Source organism: Bufo bufo, chromosome 4 (genome assembly GCF_905171765.1).
Source record: "Bufo bufo chromosome 4, aBufBuf1.1, whole genome shotgun sequence".
Classification (NCBI taxonomy): domain Eukaryota; kingdom Metazoa; phylum Chordata; class Amphibia; order Anura; family Bufonidae; genus Bufo; species Bufo bufo.
Genome location: NC_053392.1, coordinates 43,512,334 through 43,538,294, shown reverse-complemented (window position 1 = coordinate 43,538,294; position 25,961 = coordinate 43,512,334). Strand labels below are relative to the sequence as shown.

Below are 25,961 nucleotides of genomic sequence, written 5' to 3'. Positions count from 1 at the left end.
GCGGGGCGGGTCAGGAGCGAGACCTCTGGACGGGCATTTGTTTTACATCCTGCATCTCATTGACCCCTGGTGCTTGGATATCATCATGGCTGCTGTGGACTCCCCCTCGTCTATCTGTCAGGGGTCACCACTAGCAATCTTTGTCTGACTGTGACCGAGGTTAAGTAATTAGAGGTTTTACACCTAATTTGTATGCAACATCTATAAATCACCGCCAACGCAGTGCGGGCTGAAAAACAAAGCGTAATAAAAAGCTCCCGGGACCCACCTGCCATGTGCCATTTATAGCATTCGTGGGACACTCAGGCACCGGGGCCCGGGTGTGACTGCGGTTTCTGCGCCCATGAGAGTGGACAATTACCATCGTAGCACCATGAGACCCCACACATAATAGGAGAATAGGTCGCTCATCCTGAAATACACAGTTGAGTCCCATTACTCTGACCAGCAGCTAATATCCAGTGTCACCGCCCTGTGCAGCACGGACAGCAGCTAGACGGGCCCGGAGTGGGACTCGGTAAGGTCCAGCAGGTAGGTTGTCGCAGGTATGTGGAGCCATGCTGACTGCAGTGCATCCCACAGCTGCTGGAGGGTGGGGTTGGGGGGTCCATAGAGAGAACACGACCATCGAGGTGGTCCCACAGATGGTCAATTGGGTTCCAGTCTGGGGATTTAGGGGGTCAAGGGTAGTACTTGGAAATCTTGGTTGGAAGAGCATGACCAATGTCAGGCATTTCTAACCGTGTGACATGCTGCATTGTCTTTCTGGAAGATCCCACCCAACCCAAGGGAAGACAATCAGCATGTAGTCAGTTGAGAGGGCCTTCCACATAAATGAGTGGCCAAGAGAATACCACGAAAACCTTCGCCAGGCCACAACGCTGCCACCACCAGCTTGTGTTCTTCCAGTAATGGCTGCAGGGTGTTCCCTCTCTGCAGGGTGTTCCCTCTCTGCAGGGTGTTCCCTCCCTCTCTGTGACTCCACCAGCAGAATAGTGAGTGCAGCTCTGGAGTATAATATAGGATGTAACTTGGGATCAGTACAGGATAAGTAATGTTATGTACACAGTGACTGCACCAGCAGAATAGTGAGTGCAGCTCTGGAGTATAATACAGGATGTAACTCAGGATCAGTACAGGATAAGTAATGTAATGTATGTACACAGTGACTGCACCAGCAGAATAGTGAGTGCAGCTCTGGAGTATAATACAGGATGTAACTCGGGATCAGTACAGGATAAGTAATGTAATGTATGTACACAGTGACTCCACCAGCAGAATAGTGAGTGCAGCTCTGGAGTATCATACAGGATGTAACTCAGGATCAGTACAGGATAAGTAATGTAATGTATGTACACAGTGACTGCACCAGCAGAATAGTGAGTGCAGCTCTGGGGTATAATACAGGATGTAACTCAGGATCAGTACAGGATTAGAAGTGTCATGTACTTACACTTTGATAAATATTTCATATATAAATGATACTGTTATCTGTATACACCTCTTCCTCAAGCGACTTGTAAAGGTGATGAGGTGAAGGATTTTATTGACAAGCAGCCAGAGCCTTCTACTCGGCAGCTATGTCAACTTTTCTTCTCAGCCTAGCTGCTCTGCTGAATGACCTTGACAAATTTCAGAATGAGCTCCCACCACAGCAATTTTGCTTCCTAATTTTTAGAGACCGAATCATGATTGTTCAGTTGGCGGCAGGCCCAGATTTGATGGCCTACTTTATTTTTCAGAGGTGACCTCCTTGTATTGAGAGCTCTAGAATTTAATTATTTCTTCAGTGTATAATGCTCCCCACATTTGGAGTTCTCTGAAGGGTTATTCCATGGCCCGCATACTATAAACCGAGGCTCAGTTTTGATGTCTCCTTTGCAAGTTGGCCATACAAAGAAACAAGGTTAAGAGTTGATACTTGAAGTGTCTCTTTACTGTAACCTAGATTGTGCCATGATTCTTCAGAAGTGACTCTTAACTTGATTGGGAGACCCAAGCTTGCTGCCATAGGACCTGGAGGTTACCTACAAAGCTATGGTCTACCTAATTTTATGTTTGGGTATAGACTGTGGTAGGACGACTGCTATTTATGTAATTAATATGAGACTGGTCCGTTTCATTAGTCTTAAGCAACAAAGTCTCACATATGTTTTGAGACATTGCTCAGTATTGTTGATTTGACTTCAACAAGTTCCAGCCAAGTGGACCCCAGTGTAATAGTGAAAGCAGTAGTAGCAGACATAGATGTTGGAGGTGTAGATGTACTGTAGATGGAGGAGGAGTAGAGGTTTGATGGAGGAGGAGTAGAGGTTTGATGGAGGAGGAGGAGGAGTAGAGGTTTGATGGAGGAGGAGTAGAGGTTTGATGGAGGAGGAGTAGAGGTTTGATGGAGGAGGAGTAGAGGTTTGATGGAGGAGGAGTAGAGGTTTGATGGAGGAGGAGTAGAGGTTTGATGGAGGAGGAGTAGAGGTTTGATGGAGGAGGAGTAGAGGTTTGATGGAGGAGGAGTAGAGGTTTGATGGAGGAGGAGTAGAGGTTTGATGGAGGAGGAGTAGAGGTTTGATGGAGGAGGAGTAGAGGTTTGATGGAGGAGGAGGAGGAGTAGAGGTTTGATGGAGGAGGAGGAGGAGTAGAGGTTTGATGGAGGAGGAGGAGGAGTAGAGGTTTGATGGAGGAGGAGGAGGAGTAGAGGTTTGATGGAGGAGGAGGAGGAGTAGAGGTTTGATGGAGGAGGAGGAGGAGTAGAGGTTTGATGGAGGAGGAGGAGGAGTAGAGGTTTGATGGAGGAGGAGGAGGAGGAGTAGAGGTTTGATGGAGGAGGAGGAGGAGGAGTAGAGGTTTGATGGAGGAGGAGGAGGAGGAGGAGGAGTAGAGGTTTGATGGAGGAGGAGGAGGAGGAGGAGTAGAGGTTTGATGGAGGAGGAGGAGGAGGAGGAGGAGTAGAGGTTTGATGGAGGAGGAGGAGGAGGAGGAGTAGAGGTTTGATGGAGGAGGAGGAGGAGTAGAGGTTTGATGGAGGAGGAGGAGGAGGAGGAGTAGAGGTTTGATGGAGGAGGAGGAGGAGGAGTAGAGGTTTGATGGAGGAGGAGGAGGAGGAGTAGAGGTTTGATGGAGGAGGAGGAGGAGGAGTAGAGGTTTGATGGAGGAGGAGGAGGAGGAGTAGAGGTTTGATGGAGGAGGAGGAGGAGGAGTAGAGGTTTGATGGAGGAGGAGGAGGAGGAGTAGAGGTTTGATGGAGGAGGAGGAGGAGGAGTAGAGGTTTGATGGAGGAGGAGGAGGAGGAGTAGAGGTTTGATGGAGGAGGAGGAGGAGTAGAGGTTTGATGGAGGAGGAGGAGGAGTAGAGGTTTGATGGAGGAGGAGGAGGAGTAGAGGTTTGATGGAGGAGGAGGAGGAGTAGAGGTTTGATGGAGGAGGAGGAGGAGTAGAGGTTTGATGGAGGAGGAGGAGGAGTAGAGGTTTGATGGAGGAGGAGGAGGAGTAGAGGTTTGATGGAGGAGGAGGAGGAGTAGAGGTTTGATGGAGGAGGAGGAGGAGTAGAGGTTTGATGGAGGAGGAGGAGGAGTAGAGGTTTGATGGAGGAGGAGGAGGAGTAGAGGTTTGATGGAGGAGGAGGAGGAGTAGAGGTTTGATGGAGGAGGAGGAGGAGTAGAGGTTTGATGGAGGAGGAGGAGGAGTAGAGGTTTGATGGAGGAGGAGGAGGAGTAGAGGTTTGATGGAGGAGGAGGAGGACTAGAGGTTTGATGGAGGAGGAGGAGGAGTAGAGGTTTGATGGAGGAGGAGGAGGAGTAGAGGTTTGATGTTGGGGGAGTAGATGTACTGTAGATGATGATGGAGTGGACGTACACCTTGGAGCAGTAGTAAACATAGTAGAATTACTTACGGTATTATATTTCCCTCTGATTTTTTTTTCAGGTTAAAGTCCTACAGGCCACTGGTTTGCCACAACATCTTACCAACTTTGTGTTCTGCCATTATACTTTCTATGATGAACCGGAGCCGATCATTGTGGCCCCTGAAGTTGACCCTAGTACATCGTCTCCTATCAGTAAGGAGCCCCAGTGCATGGTCGTCTTTGATCACAGTAAAGTGAGTATATTAGCGTCTCTTCTTCTTTGTAGGACACATGTTAATTAAATACAACAATATGAAGCTCAATTTATGGAGCTTGTACAGTTGAGCTCCAGTTAGTAAAGCTATTTATCAAAGGGAATGCAAACAGAGGTTCATTTTAGGTTGAATTTGATATTTTATCCTAAAAAATATTTGTCCCATGATGTCTTTTTCAGGCATCATGTAAGGAGTTATCGCAAGATCATCTCTATCTAAAGCTGTAGTATAATTCCAAATGGAGAGCATCAGATGCAGGTTGAAAGCACAGGAGAGGAGGGGAGACTGTTCCCTGTGCAGCAGCATGCATGTCACAGGCAGTTTGCCCACTCCCGCCTTGTGCAGGGAAGGACAGAAATGATTGGTTGCTAATCACCTTCCATCATCTACAGAACCCAGAGGATAATTGGAGAACAAGGACAAGGCAGATTAAAAGCTGTCGTCACTGAAAGGTCCAGGCATATTGTGACTGATATATTATTACCCACACACGTACAAGGGACAGCAGACATATGTGACTACTTGGTAGAATGTACAGGGCCAACGGTTTACGCCAGAGTTTGACTATAATTAGTCTAAGTTGCCCTGAAAGTGTTTTTGTAAATTGGCCATCCGACCAGTTTACTATCTGCTCGCATTCACGTCATGTCCGTCTTGTTGTCCATTAGGAGTTTTCCGTTAACATCGCAGAAGATTTCTTGGATTATTTAGTCGAGGGTGCTTTGGCCATTGAAGTTTATGGACACAAAGCGAGTGACCCACGTAAGAATCCTGCCCTGTGGGATCTGGGAATTATCCAGGCGAAAACGCGTAGCTTGCGAGACAGGTGAGTTGGGATATTTGCCGCCTCTTACAACCTGTGCCTTCTGGTGGGCATTACAGGCATTCCGCCAGAAATCAAGGGGTTGACAGGGGAGCTGCATACAGAACTCTGAGTCTATGGTGTTGACATCCAGCCGTCATCTAAATTTCCATCCTCTTACAAAGAGATGACTTTGCTGACCTTGCCCTTGAATGTTAATGTGGTGATTCTGTGCTTACTCTGTCCCAGTCTGCACAGCAAAGCTGACAAATGAGCTACAGCAAATGTCAGCCTACCATAGGTTGGATTATAGGAGAAGACCGTGTGATGGTCATATACATGTTATTTGTGCACTGCATAAGGGGCATTGTTGTGCAGAATAAATAATGGGGGGATTTTACCATTTACACGTGGGGATCATTCACTAAGGGTATCCCTGTTTCCTCTCAGGTGGAGTGAGGTCACCCGGAAGGTTGAATTGTGGGTCCAGATCTTAGAACTGAACGAAAATGGAGAGTTCTGTCCTGTTGAAGTCAGTGCAGCCAAAGATGTTCAAACAGGAGGCATCTACCAGCTGAGACAGGTACGAAACCCCAGGATCTTGCTTCCCCCCATTCGAGGTCGGTCACTGCACAAGCTGGAGTCACATGTGCAGTGTATAGATATATAAATACACCGATGGGGACACATTCTGCCTTGTGGCTACTGTTCATAAGAGAAGCCACAGCGCTGTGACAGGTCTGTCATACCCCGGACACCCATGGCACCTGATGATCGCCGCTGACATGTAACAGGGTCCTTCAGGTTCTGCCAAAGTACCCTTCTCGACCCGTAATATGGCGCTGCTTGTTCTATCCTTCAGACAGATGCACTTATTTTATCTGCACTGTTACACTGTAACAAAGGAGAGAAATAGGTGCTGACGATGTATTTAGTTTCCAGAGGTTTGTCTTTACTTGATGCAGAGGTTGTCAGCCTCTGGATTAAAAGGGGTTGTGCAGGTATGCACTTACCTGCTTTCCGATGCTGGCACCCACTCCTTCTCCCGACCTGTGATGCTCTGCTGCGCTCCCTCGTTGAAAACATCCGTTTACTGGCCTCTGTGCAGACCGGATCCCCTTAAGTCATATGAGTTGTAAGGGGAGCTGGTCACCTCCTCAGCTAGTGATTGGCTTTGGCGATGTCAAACCAGATCTTTACAGCGAAGAGAGGAGAAGGGGCAGGACCCAGCGTCAGGAAGCAGGTAAGTAAGCTTCCCTTTACAGGTCCGGCCAAGTGGGGGACAATTCTTGCACAACCCCCAGTTTCCCTGCTGGTTAACCCCCCACTGATCAGATGTTTGAAAAAAAACACAGCGCTCGTGCGATCACTGCTCTCTCTTCATTCTTTACCAGGTGCAATTACAGCTTAGCCGTCCTATTCACTTTAATGGGAAGGGGCAGTTGTAGATACACTGTGCCCCATTGAAGTGAATTACACTGCTCGCTGCTGCTGCCGATGGCGAGCAGGGAAACGGTGAAGAGAACGCAGAGTTCACACAAGCACTGCGTTCTCTTCATACAGCTGATCGGCGGGGGTGCCGGGAGTCGGATCCCTGCGCTGATCTAATGTTGATGACCTATCCTGAGGATAGGTCATCAATATAGGAAACCAAACAAGTCCTTTAAGCAAGAATGTTCGTATTCACTGACAGCAAGAACAGATCTTGAAAAATTTGAGGATTCGAAGCACAAAGTCTATTAGACAGTTGCAGAACTTTACTTATACCTGGAAAACCTGAAGCAGATTTCCCGGGGGTATCAGGTTCCAGGCTGCGGCCCCCGGCAATCAGCCGGCCGCTGGAGATTCTGCTTCAGTTTTAGAATTCTCCACCTTTGCAATTGCATTTTATATATCAGATTCTGGATTAAAGGACTTTTACTACAATTAAAAATGGTGACCAGGAAATGTATGATATGTAGTTGTGTGTGACTGGCGGATGGAGAAATCTCACCTTCTCCTCGGTATTTCCGTGTCTGTCCCGGAATATTTACCTCCTGTGTGGTGAGAATAATGGCAGGTGGGCAGTGTAGTCATCCATCCTCCTCCAAGCTGGCAGAGTAGATGATACCCAGCGATTACCCCCTCCGCCACGTCTGTGGCCCGGTACCTGGGTAATGAATTGCTCCGTGGCAGCAGTAATTGGGGTAAACGAGGGGAGCGTTTACCTGTGTTTGTTGCTGGAGCGGAGGATTAGAAATGTTTAGCGAGCGGCTCTCCCGGGGCCGCCAGGAAATGTCTGAGCCGATGCTAATTGCTCCCCAGCTCGGTAATAACCAATTTCCCTTACCTTGTTGCTGCAATTACTGTCTGTGCTATTTTGTTAATTTTTCCCTAAAGTTTAGAGCTAATTAGCCGGTAATTCACATTAGCCGCCTCTCTGCGGGAAGGAGCTCGGCACATTGCTGTACGATGGCTATTCAGTATCGGCGCCATAATACAGGAAATTACTATTAAGTAACCCTTGAACCCCCCCCAAGTCATCTAGCACCTTAACAACCCTTAACAGTCATAGGCAGCCATACACATTATATGGTGACCTATCTCTCCCGACTACTCCATGTCTCCTCCATAGTAATCTGCTGCCAGAATCCAAAAGGATCTACCGTTTGGGTAAAGTCCGGAGCCCCCATACACGTTAGGTGGTCGGCAGGTGTACAGTCAGCTATACATAGTGTATAGGGAGCCCCCATATATGTTAGGTGGTCGGCAGGTGTACAGCCAGCTATACATGGTGTATAGGGAGCCCCCATATATGTTAGGTGGTCGGCAGGTGTACAGCCAGCTATACATGATGTATAGGGAGCCCCCATACACGTTAGGTGGTCGGCAGGTGTACAGCCAGCTATACATGATGTATAGGGAGCCCCCATACATGTTAGGTGGTCGGCAGGTGTACAGTCAGCTATACATAGTGTATAGGGAGCCCCCATATATGTTAGGTGGTCGACAGGTGTACAGCTAGCTACACATGATGTATAGGGAGCCCCCATACATGTTAGGTGGTCTCAGGTGTACAGCCAGCTATACATGGTGTATAGGGAGCCCCCATAGCAACTATCCAAACAGCGCACCCTTCTGGATCCAGTGCACACCAGCACATTCCTGCCTCATCGGTGTCCTGAAGGATCCAGTGCATGATGAATCCCACTTTCTGCTGCTGGCGCACATCTCTCCCCGACACTTATTTGCCCTCCTACTCTTTTATGGTATGAAATGTTGGGCACTTGTTTCTTACCTCGTCCTCTTGTTTTCCTTGCCACCCTCCATCCATGACAGTTTCTCATGCCAATGTTATCAGGCACGCACCTTGCGGGTGTTTTTTACTCTGCACTTTAGGGCTCTTTCACACTCGCGTTGTTCTTTTCTTCCGGCATAGAGTTCCGTCGTCGGGGCTCTATGCTGGAAGAATCCCCATCAGGATTATCCTAATGCATTCTGAATGGAGAGAAATCCGTTCAGGATGTCTTCAGTTCCGGAACGGAACTTTTTTTGCCGGAGAAAATATCGCAGCATGCTGCGCTTTTTGCTCCGGCCAAAAATCCTGAACACTTGCCGCAAGGCCGGATCCGGAATTAATGCCCATTGAAATTATGCATTAATCCGGATCCGGCCTTAAGCTAAACGTCGTTTCGGCGCATTGCCGGATCCGACGTTTAGCTTTTTCTGAATGGTTACCATGGCTGCCGGGACGCTAAAGTCCTGTTTGCCATGGTAAAGTGTAGTGGGGAGCGGGGAGCAGTATACTTAACGTCCGTGCGGCTCCCGGGGCGCTTCAGAGTGACGTCAGGGCGCCCCATGCGCATGGATGACGTGTCGCATGGATCACGTCATCCATGCGCATGGGGCGCTCTGACGTCATTCTGGAGCGCCCCGGGAGCCGCACGGACGGTAAGTATACCGCTCCCCCGCTCCCCACTACTACTATGGCAACCAGGACTTTAATAGCGTCCTGGCTGCCATAGTAACACTGAACGCATTTTGAAGACGGATCCGTCTTCAAATGCTTTCAGTTCACTTGCGTTTTTCCGGATCCGGCAGGCACCTCCGGCAAATGGAGTACACGCCGGATCCGGACAACGCAAGTGTGAAAGAGGCCTTAGTCTGTATGGGGCTCTCTTCCAGTTTGTACTTGTATCTTACGCGGCTGAAGCTGCATGTGACATGTAAGAAAGTGGAGGGATGTAATATATCCATGTTCTTCCCTGCACAGGGTCAGTCTCGGCGTCTGCAGGTGGAGGTGCGATCCGTGCAAGACTCGGGAACACTGCCTCTTATAGAAGACTCCATACTGTCCGTGTCTGTGGGTTGTGTGAAAATAGCGCATACCAAGACTGGCAGGAGTCAAGATGGGCATCAGGTGAGTGTCAAACCTCTATCTATCTATCTATCTATCTATTATCTATCATCTATCTATTATCTATCTATCTATTATCTATCTATTATCTATCTATTATTTATTATCTATCTATTTATCTATTATCTATATCTATTATCTATCTATTATCTATCTATTATCTATTATCTATCTATTATCTATTATCTATCTAATATCTATCTATCTATTATCTATCTATCTATCTATCTATCTATTATCTATCTATCTATCTATTATCTATCTATTATCTATCTATTATCTATCTATTATCTATTATCTATCTATCTATCTCATATCTATATACATAGTTGAGTCCCATTATCCTGACCACTTCCTACTTTCGAAGTCGATAGCGTGAAGCTCATGAAGGAAGTCCCATGTGCTGAGCTGGCTCGGTGGGTATGTAAGGTGTGCTGAGCTGGCTCGGTGGGTATGTAAGGTGTGCTGAGCTGGCTCGGTGGGTATGTAAGGTGTGCTGAGCTGGCTCGGTGGGTATGTAAGGTGTGCTGAGCTGGCTCGGTGGGTATGTAAGGTGTGCTGAGCTGGCTCGGTGGGTATGTAAGGTGTGCTGAGCTGGCTCGGTGGGTATGTAAGGTGTGCTGAGCTGGCTCGGTGGGTATATAAGGTGTGCTGAGCTGGCTCGGTGGGTATGTAAGGTGTGCTGAGCTGGCTCGGTGGGTATGTAAGGTGTGCTGAGCTGGCTCGGTGGGTATGTAAGGTGTGCTGAGCTGGCTCGGTGGGTATGTAAGGTGTGCTGAGCTGGCTCGGTGGGTATGTAAGGTGTGCTGAGCTGGCTCGGTGGGTATATAAGGTGTGTGATAGGCTGTCTGCACACATCCCTCACTGCTGTAATAGGTAATGGCTATATATCACAGTTACAAAAAGGATGATTATTGGGCCCCGGGTGGCGGTATTTCTGACACTGCGCAGTGTGAACTGTTCTCTGCTGCTGTGGTGAAAGTGTACGGTGAGTGGACAAATGGCAGCATTGTGAATAAGAGACGTGGAAACTGCGGAGCACCACGTGCCACTGATGTGAGAGGTGAATGTCGGCTGCCGAAGGTGCGCGAGGGGGCGCCAAAATGACCCAGGGGGTGACCAGACGTGTGTCTGACACAACTGTTCAGAGAACCTACTGCATATGGGGCTCCAGAGCAGACGGACGGTCTCTACTCCTCTGATAATGAAGTTCCATCAGCAGAAAAGGCTTCAGTTTTCGCGGCAGTATCAGAATTGGACGTCCTCTGGTAAAGGGTTGTCTTCTTCGATGAGTCACGTTTTCTGCTTCATGGAACGGATGGACGTTGTCGTGTCAGGAGAGAAACGTCAGAGAGGGAACGCCCTGCAGCCATTGCTGGAAGAACACAAGCTGGTGGAGCTGGAGCATAACCAAGACTTCCAAGTACTACCTTGCAGGGGCGGACTGGGAACTTAAAGTGGCCCTGGAAAAACCCTAAAAGTGTTTCCATGTTGTAGGCGAGTTCATATTGACAGAAGGCAAGGCATCGAAAATAGGCAAAGGCAACAGAAGTAGGCAGGATTAGCAGAATACCGCCCCAGCAGAGCCAAATACCACAGTGCGGCACAAAACACTGCCGCCACCGCCGCAGCATTCACCCCCCGGAGGACGGCAGTAGAGTCGAATTCATTGCTCCTCGCATTGGTTAACGCTGAGAGCATCATATCATTGTGCACCAAGAAGGCAGCTGTGAGGAGGCCAACCGGGAAATTTCCCTGTAGGATTTATGGCCAGTTGGCTCCTGGCCCCTAAATCCCCAGACTTGAACCCAATTGAGCATCTTTGGGACCACCTCGATGGTCATGGTTGCTCTGTGGATCCCCCCCCAGACTCGCTCCACTGCGGTCAGCATGGCTCCACATACCTGTGAGAACCTACCTGGACCTTACTGAGCCCCCGCAGCCCGTGTAGCTGCTGTCTGTTCTGCACACGGCGGTGACTCTGGATATTGGCTGCTGGTCAGAATAATGGGACTCGACTGTCTATCCTATCTATCTATCTCTCTATCATGTGTCGGTCAGCTGCCCCCGTTTATTTCAGTCGGACTGGCCAACAATCTTAAGTACCTTTTTGGTCCTCCTGACTCTCCCCAGCCGCCCAATCCTTTTGTTTTCCGAGTGTCTGTCAGCAGCTTTCTCCCCTGTCCTGTTTCTGGACACATGCATGCTCGGCCATGCCAAGTGCGCATGTATATGGCCTTAGGTTCTGTTTACTCTACTTTCCCAAAATATACAGTCACATATGTCGCCTATACAAAATTATATACTGTGTCATCCATTTTTTTTCTTCTTCTGGATCCCATACAGCAGGAGGTATACTACCTGACGGTGGGTGACTGGGGTCTGTGGAAGCGTTCCTGGCCAGTACAGTGTGAATAGTCTTATATTTTTCTCGTTATCTCTTGTCTTGCAGGATGGCGGAGAGGACATTGACAGCTACCAGGTACAGTACTTATAGTGACTCCATGTACACGTCAGTTCACCAAAAACATTTCAACATTTTGAGATACATTAGGCTAGTGTCAGTACCGAAGCGAGTAGCCAAAGTGACCGGGTCCAGCAGTCCCTGCCGATCAGCTGTTTGAGGAGGTTGTGATGTTTTGGTGAGTGCCGTGGCCTCCTCGTGGCCGTGTTAGGTATTGCAGCTCAGCCCCATTCACTTGAATGGGACTGAGCTTTGCCTACGCCATGCGACTGATGAACTTGACGTCAAATGGCCTAGGAAGAGGCCACAGCGATCCGCCGCAGTCTCTTCAAACATCTGATCAGCAGGAGTTGTACCCTTACCCATCTGATCCTGAGGATAGGCCATCAAAATCTCAGACAATTCCTTTAAGGAGTTTAAAGGGGTTATCCAAAGTATAAAACATGCCCCCTCATATAGATTATACTTACTTTGGTCTCTGACATCCTTGTCGCTCCTGACCCCCTAACGTCGCCTGCTCGACAGGGACGAGCCTCCCTAGCGTCACCCGCGATGCTAGGGAGGCTCGTCCCCATCACCGACTGCTATTGGCTGCTTCCCCCATTGCTGGATTTTTTTCATCCGTGTGACCAGGGGATGCAGCGGCGGCCGTTGGGGGATCGGGAGCGATGTCGGGGAGCTGGGCAAGTACAATCCATGCCGGGGCATGTTTTATACTTTGGATAACCCCTTTTAAAGGGGTTGTCACTTCAGCAAGTGACATTTATCATGTAGAGGAAGCTAATACAAGGCTCTTAATAATGTATTGGGATTGTCCATATCGTCTCCTTTGCTGGCTGGATTCTATTTTCCATCGCATTATACATTGATCGTTTCCATGGTTACGACCACCCAGCAATCCAGCAGCAGTGGTCAGGCTTGCACACTATAGGAAAAAAAGCACCAGCCTACAGTATGTGCTCTGCCACGGTCCCGGCCATCAGCACGGCCGCCGCTGCTAGATTGCAGGGTGGTCTGTAACCATGGAAACGAGCAGTGTATAACGTCATAGGAAAATGAGCCCAGCCAGCAAAGGAGGCAATATGGAGAATCGCAATACATTAGTAAGTGCCTTGTATTCACTATATCTACATAATAAATGTCGCTTGCTGAAGTGAGACAGCCCCTTTAAGCGTTATTGCTTCAAATCTGTACAGCTTTATGATTAATGATGGCTATGCCGCTTTAAATTAGCGCATTCTCTGTACAGCGCCGTGGGATATGTTGGCACTATATAGAAGTAAAGCATCACGTTGGTTCGAGTGACTTTGCAGTAACCTTGTCAGGCTTGGTCCGGTGCCACGGAGCTCCTCTGGCCCAGCAGCATCACCCCCTCCCGGTTTACGAGCGGCTCGTTTCAGGACACTCGTAATCTGGGGTATTTTATGGCCCCTCATTTACTCCAGTCCTCGCCGCCGCTCCCCTCTTCAGCCTTCAAGGCCTCCGCTTTACCGATCCTTAATGCATCTTAACGTTTTATCTACCCTTGTCAGTCTTTGATCTCGGATTTATTTGCTGCCAGCCGTCCTACCCAACCCTTCCCCCCCCCACCACCCAATTACCGTTAACTGGAAATGTTCCTCCAAGGGTCCCGTAAAAGATCTGTCCGTAAGACGATTTTAGGCTTGATCATTGACAGCTTCAGCCATAGCGCCAGAAGTTCTCATTCAGTTCCACATACTTCACTGCTCTTCTGTCTGGGTGCAGTTTTTGTCCTAAACTTCCAGGTTTGGGAATATAAGGTCCAAACTGCAGTGAAGACTGACACACAAGCAGAATATTGAGAGATCAGGAGTCTGCATCACAAGGGCTGTGAAAACTAGAATAGGACATGTTCTATTTTTTTGGCGGGGCTATGGAACGAACATACAGATGCGGATAGCACACGGTGTGCTGTCCGCATTTTTTGCGGACCCATTGAAATGAATGTGTAGCCTAGGCACCGACTTCCGAGGTGTCAGACCTCCACCATTGCCCTATTCTGAACACAACCCCAAGGGATATTCCGGTTGGTTAACGTTCTCACCTATGTACAGGATAGAGCATAACTACTAGATCAGTGGGGGTCCCAGCACGAGAACGAGGGCCCCGTGGCCCTTGCAGTTCCCCTGAAAAGAGCGCAGTGGCCGGTCGCACATGCCTGTGCGCGCTCCATTCATTTCTATGGGAGTTCCGAAGATAGCCGCGCACTGGCCACTCCATTCTTTTCAGCCCCAATTCTTGTGTCTAGACTGTGAAATGTTAGGGCTGAGCAAGTTTTCATCCTGTGTGTGTGTGTGTGTGTGTGTCAACCCGAATGCTTCCTTTCACTAAAAGCAAGCAGAGTTGTTGGCATTGTGAAATGAAAGTATATTGGAAAGCTGCAGAACTTTACATGATATGCCGACTTACATAAAACTGTGGACGTCCCTTTTACTAATAAATCATCTCCTTTCCTTCCCCCATATTCTTGAAGGTAACGAATGAATATCTTTAAAGGGGTATTCCGGTTTCGCGAAATTGGTTACCTACCCTATGGATGTTCGGCACTCGGCACCCCCCCCCCCTGTTGATCAGCTGTCTGAAGGGGCTAGCTTGCGAGCTGCGTTCTCTTCATTCTTTATATGCCCACCGTCCACATTGTAGTGGGGCTACAGAGTAATTCCAGGTGTCCAGTGCATGGGAGAGGAGGCTGTAATTACCCTGCCCCACCACTATGACGTAGTTGGCGAGCTGGTAAGCACTGATGTGTAGCTCTCACATTGGCGCTGCAGCCCCTTCAAAAAGACGATCGACAGGGGCGCCAAAAAGTCAGACCTCGTCCAATCTAAAATTGATCACCTATCCTGAGAATAGGTCATCAACGTATATCGTGATGCCGGAATCCCCCCTTAATGCTGTGTATGTGTGTCTGATGTGGGGTTTACCTTCTTCCAGGACCGGGATTTGGACAGACTGAAGAGGAAATGGTTGAACGCTCTGACCAAGCGCCAGGAGTACTTAGACCAGCAGCTGCAGAAGCTCGTCAGCAGACAAGGTGCAGATTCGGCGCTCGCCCCGGCGTTATTACCCCACTTTAGCGCGCCCATTTTACATTCGCGACCATGATCAGCAGCCTATTGATGTACAGAACCTCAGCAGATCTCTTAAAGGGGTCGTCTCATCTTGGACATCGTCTGGTAGGGAACTCAGCCACCAAATCGATGGAGGTCACACGCGTATGCGTGGCCACCCTCCATTCATTTCTGTGGGGGTGCCGGAAATATTTCCGTAAACCCCATAGAAGTGAATAGAGCGGTGGCCGCGCATGCACAGTGCACTTCCCATTCATTTGAATGGAGGGCGGCCGTGCAGGTCTCTTTGCGGGCTCTGTTCTACGGATAGGTGCGGGGCTTAGAGGTGGGATCCACACCTATCAGACATTGGGGACATACCCTAGTGATATACCCCCAATGTCCAAGATGAGACGACCCCTTTAAGGGTGTGTTCACACTATTAGTCACTTCAGTATTTCCATTCTTCCTTTTCATTAGTTTTAGTGGATGGAACACATCAGTCTGTGGCTAGGGGATGTAAAGTGCCAGACTACCAGATTCTCGATTAAACCCCCTGATTGGACTCTACTCTGATCCCCCAAGTTTAGCCCCTTAGATACCACAATCAGTAGCACCTGCAGCATTGAAAGGCCCTATTACACTGGCAGATAATCTCTAAGATCATTGCTAACAAGTGTACGTATGAACGCCTGTAAGCCATGTTCTGGAAATGTAATACTGCAGCCGATTACCTGATAAACGAGCAAATCCTCGTTTGTCGGCGGCAGGTTGTGCCGTGTAATGATTCTGTATGGGGACGAACGATGGCATTAGCGATCTCTCGTCCCCATACTGAGAAGATGGCTGCATGTAATGGCAGCGGTCTCCTCCGCTAGCATGCAGGCGATTGCCGTGAAGGAACGCTTCCTTCCCTGCTTAATCTGGTTGTTTTTTCGTTTCCGGACATCTGCAGACTGTTGCATTCTGCGTTACAGAGAATTCGTCAGGAAGCTGCACTGACGGCTTGTTCTGTAACCCTCGTCTCTGAACTCCGAACAGCTCATAAACACTCATTATAACTAAATTCTTATCAAATTTATAAGAATTTAGCTCCAGTGGGAGTTGTCAGGTGTTCAGGGATAAGGACTACAGATCGGGTCGTCAGAGCAGCTCCCTGACGGATTCACTGTAACGCAGAATGCTACATTTGGAAAAAGACACAGGTCCATCAAGTTCAACCCAAAGATGTGTGGGGATGTGATCTAAGGGGAGTGTCCCGACGCTGAAAGCTGTAGAGAAAAAAAATAATTCTGAAACCTTTTAATAAAGAGTAATTGAAAAAAAGATTTTTAGCCCAATAAAAAGTAGTAGTAAGTAAAGAGTAAAATGCAATGATAAAAAAGGATTACATTTTTTGCCCCACTATGGGGCTTAAAGCTGCGATCAGTTGATCACTTAAAGGGTTTCTGTCACCAGAATTAACCCTATTAAACTGGCTGACATTAGCGATGTGCTAATGTCAGCAGACCCCAACTTTCCTAATCTTATGCGTATGGATGCCCCCCGTTGCTGTACAGTTTTAACTTTGATGATATGCTAATTAGCCTCTAGGAGCCGGGGGGGGGGGGGGGGGTTGCTCCTGCTCCTAGAGGCTCCGTTCTCCCACCTCAAGTCACGCCTTGATTGACAGGGCTAGCGTTCGTCTTCTCCTGCCGGCCCTGTGCGCTGGATAAAATTTATTTTCTGCCCGCCTTCCCCCTTCCACCTAGGAAAATTAAAAGCAAATTAAAATTAATAAAGGTAGATAAAAACTAGGAAAAATTGTTGCTTTTTTGGGCATTCTGGTCCCCAAAAAAGGCATAACAACAATGGACAGATTATTTTGGGAGTCGTGGTATAGTAAGAGTATTAGGGACATTAGATACCCTCTCCCATATCTCTGTAGTGGGATGCGATGGTGTCTTGTGACAGTTTTCCTGAATGACCCTCCATTCCACAGATAAGACTGAAGATGATTCAGAACGCGAGGCTCAGCTCCTGGAGATGAGACTGACTCTGACTGAAGAGAGGAACTCCGTCCTGGTCCCCTCCGCAGGGAGCGGTATTCCTGGAGCGCCAGCTAATTGGTGAGGACCATGACCCACAACAAAAGATAGTGCGTTCCGTCTCCTCCTGAGTACAGGAGAGCGATGTAGGTTGAAATTAAGCTGTCGAGCCACCCCTTTTTAAAACGCATGATCACCTATCCACAGGATGGGTGTTAAGTATCTGAATGGGGGGGGGGGGGTCAGACACTGGGAACCCCCCACCGATCATGAAAAATGGGGGTCCCTGAGTCCCCCAAGGGAATGGAGTGAAGTGTGTGCTGTTGGTTCATTCATCTCTGCTATCTCAGGCAGTTCCATACACGTGCGTGACTGTTGCGCCATTCACTTCAGGGGGACTCGGGGACCCATGCTGTCACTGGACCCCCAACGATCAGATACTTATTACCTATCCCGTGGATAGATGATAACTTGTAATGGTGGGGCAGCCTCTTTAATGGAGCCAAATATAGGTACATTCACGACTTAAAGGGGTATTCCAGTTAGAGAAAGTTATCCCCTATCCACGGGATAGGGAATAAATATTAGATCGGTGGGAGTTCTACCTCTGGGACCCCCACCAATCACGAGAATGGGGTCCCGTAACCCCGTGGAGTCCTGGGTCCCTCATTTTCGCGATCAGTGAGGGTCCCAGCAGTAGGACCCCTACCGATCTAATAGTTATTGCCTAATAACATTCTTTAACTGGAATACCCCTCTAAAGGAACACTGTGTCCCCCCCAGTGTAGGTTTTGAAGGGGCGGGACATCTTCTCTCAGGACCGGCACTTCTCTCTAAAAGGCCTGGCCTCCAGTTCTTTAATTTTATAGGTCTGGTGTTCTCTAATGGAGGAAAAAACGGCCATCGTGTACCATCAGGCCCACTATAGGGGGTGCTGCGCTCTGTGGTAATGCACAAGCACATTTTTGTTAACCCCTTCAGTACCCAAAAATAGGGCCCGGACGATCTGCTTATTACTAAGTCGCTTGTCCTTTTTCCACCATGTGTCTCTAGAACTCACCCCCCTGGGTCATGCGTGTGCACATTCTTTGTACCCTATAGGATCGAGAGTGCCCGTCAGGGGATGACCCCCCCCCCCCCAACTCCTTAAACCACGTAGTGTCTCCATAGCCATTCAGCGGAGCTGAAAGGGGTCGCGTTACCTCCACGCCGCCCAGCTCCAGGGATGAGGCTAACGTCCTCCTGGGCACAAGATTTTGCACAGTTGCCCAGCCCTGGTGTTATGTCCCCTTTAAGTAACTGCTAATTGACCGGATATCAGTTACACTAGAAGCGGCTAATGTGTGGTATCTGTAACCTCATCAGAGAGATGCAGATAATTCTGTGCCGTTACTGACGATCATTGGGGCTTTTATGGTATAAGGTTTCCTTAAGGTTAGAAATTCAATTTTTCTTAGAAAATTTATCAGATTTGGTCACAACGCGTCTCCTGCCCACACTCGCAGCGTGTAGAGAGCAGGGTAACTGGGGTTTCTTGCACAGTTTGACATTTTGGACAATTGCATGCTTCCAACTTTATGGGAACAGTTTGAGGAAGGCTGCGCCATGACTGTGCCCCAATGCACAAAGCAAGGTCCATAAAGGCGTGGTTTGGGGGAGTTTGGAGGAAGAACATGACTGTCTGCACAAAGCCCTTACCCCAACACCTTTTGGGATAAACTAGAATGGAGATTGTGAGCCAGGCCCTCTGCTCCGACATCAGTGTTCTCCGCTCTGCCATATAGATGGAGGTCACCTGTCGGTGTAGCATAGGGGGTTGTATTGAGGAGGCCGTAAACACAGTCTTCAGGTGCGTATATGATGCGTGGGGTGTAATTCTGCGGGTTCAGTGCTGGACGCCATGGTTGGGGCTCTGTATTTTCCTTCCCCCAGGTTACCGCTCTCCCAGTCCTGAGATATTTTGCTCTTGATCTCTAATTCTGACCTTGTGCGGCACATAAATCACCGTTAAGCAGCCATGCACTTGTCGCACCCCAGTGTTAATTATCCCGTCCGCTCCTCACTTAAAAGGGAAGCGGTGATAAAACAGTGTTGCCGGCCGCGGCGTCTCTCGCCAGGTTCCTTTCAGTCAGCCATCGGCCCTCTGTAATTTTCCAGGCATTAAGAGACAGCAAATTAAAACCCACAAGAAAAACCTCGGCATTAATTATACATGAAAGGACAGAGGAGGTGAGTAACGTCACGCACAGTTTAGTGGCAGTAAACCAGTCCGTCGCTGACATCCCGAATCAATTAGCAGGACATAATAATTACAAGGGGGAGAGGACGCTGAAACGGCGCACGAGTCTCCCCGCTCGGCGGTCCTTAGGGTGGAGAACGAGGAGCGTTCCCAGGTCAGGGGCAGATACCTGGGGGAACGCATGGCCTCCATTGACGTAGAGTCTGTAAGGCCCCCTGTAACACTGGCCACATAGCCGTTTTTATGGGGTTAATTTAAAGTGCATAACCTCAAAAATATAAATGGTTAAAAGCATGCTCCTCTGTCAAGCTGGTAGATGGGGGTTGTCACCCGACCATTCCCTCCCTGCTCCCACATTACTGCTTTTCCAACAAATTTGGCATTCTGGATCCTTAAAATGCTGGGTGACCTCGCATGTGGCTGCTTTAATAAGCTACATGAAGGTGGTCATCTAGCTTTTCCTGACCGCTCTATGGCAAAGCTTTGTACAGGTGCGTAGTGATACTTTTCCAACCCTTACAGCTCTGCATTTCTAGATTTTAAGGATTCTTGGAAAGCTGGATGTCACCCATTATTGCCGTAAATTACTGCTATACCGGGGTTGTCATCCAGATTTGAAAGATTTCTCCGTGGCAGAGCTTACACAGAGGTACTTTCTACGTTCTTGCATCAGTACATTTCCATCAGGCTTGCCATTCAGGACTCTGGGAAAGCTGGATGACACCTGATATGACCACTGTCATAGCTGTCCAGGGGTTGCACAGTGATACGTTCTGTTTCCTAATATCGCTGGGTTTCCACCCAGACTTGCTTTTCAGGAATTTTGGAAAGCTGGGTGACACACATCATTGGCATAAATTACTCATATATAGGGGTTGTCACCCAGCTTTCCTAGAGTTTTCATTGGCAGAGCCTGTGTAATTCTGCAGTGGCACATTCTATGATCTTGCATCAGTACGTTTCCATCGGACTTGCCATTCAGGACTCTAGGAAAGCTGGGTGACGCCCAACATGGCTTCTAGTACAGCTTTTACAGACTCCTTAAAGGGGTTGTGTCATTTCAGCAAATAGCATTTATCATGTAGAGGAAGCTACAACAAGGCACTTACTAATGTATTGTGTTTGTCCATATTGCTTCCTTTGCTGACTGGATTTATTTTTCCATCACATTATACACTGCTCGTTTCCAAGGTTACGACCACCCTGCAATCCAGCAGCGGTGGCCGTGCTTTCACACTATAGGAAAAAGCTGTAGACTAGGTGTGCTCCCATGGTCCTGGCCACCAGAAAGGCTGGCGCTTTTTCCTATAGTCTGCAAGCACGGCCACCACTGATGGATTGCAGGGTGGTCATAACCATGGAAACAAGCAGGGTATAATGTGATGGAAAAATGAATCCAGCCAGCAAAGGAGGCAATATGGACAATCACAGTACATTAGTAAATGCCTTGTATTAAAGGGGTTATCAGATTTAAGAAACACCCCCCCACCTGTGCCGGGCCCCTCACAGGTAATGTACTTACCCCACTCCCTGCACCACTTCTGATCCCCGCACCGCCGCTGCTGCTGCTTCTCCCTGCACACCGATGAAAACATCCGTGTCAGGGGGGAGCAGCCAATGGCAGGTGGGGACGAGCCTCCCTAGCGTCACCTGTGATGCTAGGGAGACTAGTCCCTGTCCCCGGCTTCCATTGGCTGCTCCCCCCTGACACCGGATGATTTCATCGGTGTGCAGGGAGAAGCAGCAGCGGCGGTGCGGGGACCAGGAGCAGAGCGGGGTAAGTATATTACCGGTGAGTGGCCCGGCACATGGGGGGTTGTTTCTGAAATCGGATAACCCCTTTAACTTTCTCTATATGATAAATGCCACTTGTTGAAGTGAGACAACCCCTTTAAGTACGAAGCTCACTATGTGACGCCCAATCTGGACAGTATTACAGCTAAACAGGGGTTCTCACACAACTTTCCCAAACTCCAGATTTGCAAAGCATGCCCGGTCATGCAGTGATTCATTCCCTGCTCTCCTCTAGACAGACGTGCCATTAAAGCTTCTTGGAAAGCTGGGTGACACCCCTTATGGCCACTGTTATAGCTGCCCAGGGGTTGCAACCCAGCTTTCCCAGAATGGCAAAGCTTGTACGGTTATATATCATTTACGTTTCCAGCCAGACTTGCTTTTCAGGGATGTTGGAAAGCTGGGTGACACATTACAGGAGCGCTCTATGGCAATATAGGGTTTATCACCCAGCTTTCCTAGATGTTTCAGTGGCAGAGCCTGTGCACATTCTGTCATCTTGCATCAGTGCATTTCTACAGACTTGCAATTCAGTACTCTTGGAAAGCCGAATAAAACATGGCTGCCTTGATGGCTTCTATGGGAACGATCACCCAGCTTTCCCAGAATACAGGCACTTCTAGGGTACATTTCCTGCTCCCAGATCACTGCCTTCCTGGGCAGACTTCCCGTTCAGGACTCTTGAAATGCTGGATTAAGGCAGATCTTAAAGGAATGTGTGTTATGGCTGTCCTCATAGCCGACATGACTAACAAATGGCTGAGTAGCAGTTTTAACAGTTTGGCAGATCGAGGACGACTCGAGGATTTGTATATTTTCCGGATTCTTTTTTAATTTTATTATTTTCATTATTATTATATACTTTTGGAGAAAATTATGTTTAATATTTGGAATCGGCTGCAGAATATTTTACATGATCTTGTATTTTCTGCAGGACTCCAGGGTCAGGGATGGAAACTCATATACCTGTTATTTTCCTGGATCTTAATGGTATGTGAATTCAGGGGCTGTCGTGGTTCCATTAACCAGCGCTAGTAGACGGTGGTAATGGTTAACCTCGTATTATTTCTTGCAGCGGACGATTTTAGCTCCCAGGACAACCTTGATGAACCAGAAGCGGCCGGGTGGGACGCAACACTGACCAGTGAAGAGGAAGATGAGTTCTTTGATCTACAGATTGTCAAACATCATGACACAGAGGTCTGTATTGGTTTGTAAATCCTTTACATTACTTATCCTGTACTGATCCTGAGTTACATCCTGTATTATACTCCAGAGCTGTACTCACTATTCTGCTGGTGCAGTCACTGTGTACATACATTACATTACTTACCCTGTACTGATCCTGAGTTACATCCTGTATTATACTCCAGAGCTGTACTCACTATTCTGCTGGTGCAGTCACTGTGTACATACATTACATTACTTATCCTGTACTGATCCTGAGTTACATCCTGTATTATACTTCAGAGCTGCACTCACTATTCTGCTGGTGGAGTCACTGTGTATATACATTACATTACTTATCCTGTACTGATCCTGGTTACATTCTGTATTATACTCCAGAGCTGCACCCACTATTCTGCTGGTGCAGTCACTGTGTATATACATTACATTACTTATCCTGTACTGATCCTGGTTACATTCTGTATTATACTCCAGAGCTGCACTCACTATTCTGCTGGTGCAGTCACTGTGTATATACATTACATTACTTATCCTGTAGTGATCCTGAGTTACATCCTGTATTATACTCCAGAGCTGCACTCACTATTCTGCTGGTGCAGTCACTGTGTATATACATTACATTACTTATCCTGTAGTGATCCTGAGTTACATCCTGTATTATACTCCAGAGCTGCACCCACTATTCTGCTGGTGCAGTCACTGTGTATATACATTACATTACTTATCCTGTACTGATCCTGGTTACATTCTGTATTATACTCCAGAGCTGCACCCACTATTCTGCTGGTGCAGTCACTATGTACATACATTACATTACTTATCCTGTAGTGATCCTGAGTTACATCCTGTATTATACTCCAGAGCTCCACTCACTATTCTGCAGGTGCAGTCACTGTGTACATACATTACATTACATTACTTATCCTGTACTGATCCTGGTTACATCCTGTATTATACTCCAGAGCTGCACTCACTATTCTGCTGGTGCAGTCACTGTGTACATACATTACATTACTTATCCTGTACTGATCCTGAGTTACACCCTGTATTATACTCCAGAGCTGCACTCACTATTCTGCTGGTGCAGTCACTGTGTACATACATTACATTACTTATCCTGTACTGATCCTGAGTTACACCCTGTATTATACTCCAGAGCTGCACTCACTATTCTGCTGGTGGAGTCACTGTGTACATACATTACATTACTTATCCTGTACTGATCCTGGTTACATTCTGTATTATACTCCAGATATATACATAATGTCCATTCTGTATCTGGATAGGACAGGTCCTCCAAACCAAGAGACACTCTTTGTAACCACTTCGGCTAAGAGATGAGCATCCAGAGCAGTGCCCTCCACCCATCCATTGTGATTAACTTACAGTTTCTTATTACAGTGTATGGGTTTTTTATATTTTTTCGAAACTAGACCCCTTTTAGGAATTGTTGGTTTTGATTACAGGTGAAGGCTGAAGCCTCGTGGGATTGCACCGTCCACAACTGCCCCCAGCTTAGTAAAGGATCCTCAGCGGATGAGCGGGTTTTCCTTATCGTGAGAGTAACGGTTCAGCTCAGCCATCCCGCCGAGATGCAGCTGGTTCTGCGAAAGCGGATATGTGTGAACATCTACAGCCGTCAGGTAACCACATGTAGGCTTCGTATTGAGGATATCCAAACAATGTGTTTTACACCCAGATCTCCATTGCTTACTTTCTTTCTACACATTTTTGCCTTTCATGTGACGTCTTTTTCTTTCCAATATTTGTGATAATTTTTACAATTTTGTTTTCTCCAGGGATTCGCTCAGAGTTTCCTAAGGAGAATGTCTTCAAGAAGTAACATCACAAGCTGCGGCGTTACTGTCGAAATAGTCTCCAATATCCCTGAGGTAACAGCCCCAGTATTTCTGATTGTTGACCCATCTGCATGTGGAAAAAGTAAATACATTTTATGCTAAATCTTAAAGAAAATATTGGGTTAAATGGTCACTATCTATTCAGGTAACTTTGCGTATATCAATCGTACATGTGACTGTAAGATACTTCGTAATATATCTTATTGGCGGAAAATGCCTTGTTCTCCAGTTATCTGCTCTTCCCCCTGCTTTTCCTAAATGAACATGAGACCAAGATGGGCTGCCTATCAGATTACATCATCTCGTAGAAGTCTTTAGAGGTCAGGGGAGCAGCAGACATGACGCAGCAGCTCATAGCTTTCTATCTCACCCCAAGTGCTTTAGTCACATCTCTACTGCTCAGTACTTCTCTCTAGTGTCCTATATGGTGATTTTGAGTGAGTAGAAGAAAGTTAGGAAGCAGAATCTCGTGTCTCTATGTGAGACAGCTGAGAATTATAGATGTAGCCTGCAGTGGGGAAAACTTCTAAAAATGTCAGGTACAAGTCATATAATGGTTATATATAGTGGTATAACTGATTGTATACACGTATGAAAAGTTAGAAAGTGTAGACACGCTTTAAATGTCATACCTGAGACTCTGTTCCTTGAGGTCTTTAGCAGGGATGGAACACTTATGCTTTCTAGTACAAACTACCGTATATTGTCTGTTTACAGTTGTTTAAAAGGAGAGACGAGAAGGCAGTACTGCAGGGAGATAATGACAATACTATCTGTACCTATTTCATTTGCAGGGAGTGACAGGGAAGTAGTACTAATGGGTACATACATACATACATACATACATACATACATAATTTACTTTGAGATAGTATGACAACAGTATCTGTACCTACAGCACAAGCAGACAGTGCCTACATCACTTACAGCGAGGGTCAAGATGGCAGTACTATCTAACTGCATCATCTACAGGAAGAGACAGGGAGGCAGTGCTATCTGTACCTACATCATTTACAGGAAGAGACAAGGCCTAAGTACTATATGTACCTACCGTACATCATCTAAAGGGGGAAGCGGGGAGACAGTACTGTCTGTACCTACATCATCTACAGGAATTTATAGGGAGGCAGTACTATCTGTACCTACATCATTTATTATGAGAGACAGGGAGGCAGTACTTTCTGTACCTACATCATTTACAGGAATAGACAAGGAGGAAGTACTGTCTGTGCCTACATCATCTAAAGGGGGAAACAGGGAGACAGTACTGTCTGTACCTACATGAATTACGGGGAGGTGCGGGGAGGCAGTACTGTCTGTACGTACATAATCTACAGGGAGAGACAGGGAGGCAGTACTATCTGTACCTACATCATTTATAGGGAGAGACGGAGGCAGTACTATCTGTACCTACATCATTTACAGGGAGAGACAGGGAGGCAGTACTATCTGTACCTACATCATTTACAGGGAGAGACAGGGAGGCAGTACTATTCGGGTTGAGGCTGGACATATGAATCCATATCTTTACATTGTCGTCAGCTTAGATCTGGGTAATTACAGTATCCGTAATTTTTATGACGATAATTAGCATACCACTCTCTGGTTTTGTAGCGGTCTCCTGAGGCCGCGATCACAATGAGCATTTTCCCCCTGTGTCTTCCCTGTGGGGGTTGGTGGCCGCACCGTCTGTGCCTCCCTCCATTCCTTCAGACACTCTTCTAAAGGTTACGCTGTCATTTCACCAACAAAGGCTCTTTGATGGCGGCCTCATAGTTATTGTGCAGAATACAGATTGACATTGATTCAGCCGATCAATATGTCCTGCGGTTCTCCACTCCGGAGGAATATCTGTTGTGGAGCTCACGTCTTCATCGGTCTGGTACACGGTATATACCAGTCTGTCGTCCATGATATCCAGTATGTAATGTCTCTGCTGTAAACTGGGGATTTTACCCACTTTTTACACCTAGATCAGTAGTCCTGGAAAGTGTCAGAAGGGCAGGTCG

The 25,961-nt window shown here is 47.6% G+C and overlaps 1 protein-coding gene across 2 annotated transcripts in view; it reads left to right on the top strand.

Moving 5' to 3' along the window:
- The window catches only part of KIF13B (kinesin family member 13B), a 156,259-nt gene that overhangs the window by 93,705 nt on the left and 36,593 nt on the right, over positions 1-25,961 (top strand). For both annotated transcript variants that reach the window (XM_040427155.1, XM_040427156.1), the window contains exons 22-32: positions 3,918-4,091; positions 4,781-4,938; positions 5,365-5,497; positions 9,167-9,313; positions 11,763-11,792; positions 14,730-14,829; positions 16,827-16,953; positions 21,840-21,895; positions 21,981-22,105; positions 23,560-23,736; positions 23,893-23,985. In XM_040427155.1, coding sequence (XP_040283089.1) covers positions 3,918-4,091; positions 4,781-4,938; positions 5,365-5,497; positions 9,167-9,313; positions 11,763-11,792; positions 14,730-14,829; positions 16,827-16,953; positions 21,840-21,895; positions 21,981-22,105; positions 23,560-23,736; positions 23,893-23,985 — 1,320 coding nt within the window. The remainder of the gene's footprint in view (positions 1-3,917; positions 4,092-4,780; positions 4,939-5,364; positions 5,498-9,166; positions 9,314-11,762; positions 11,793-14,729; positions 14,830-16,826; positions 16,954-21,839; positions 21,896-21,980; positions 22,106-23,559; positions 23,737-23,892; positions 23,986-25,961) is intronic.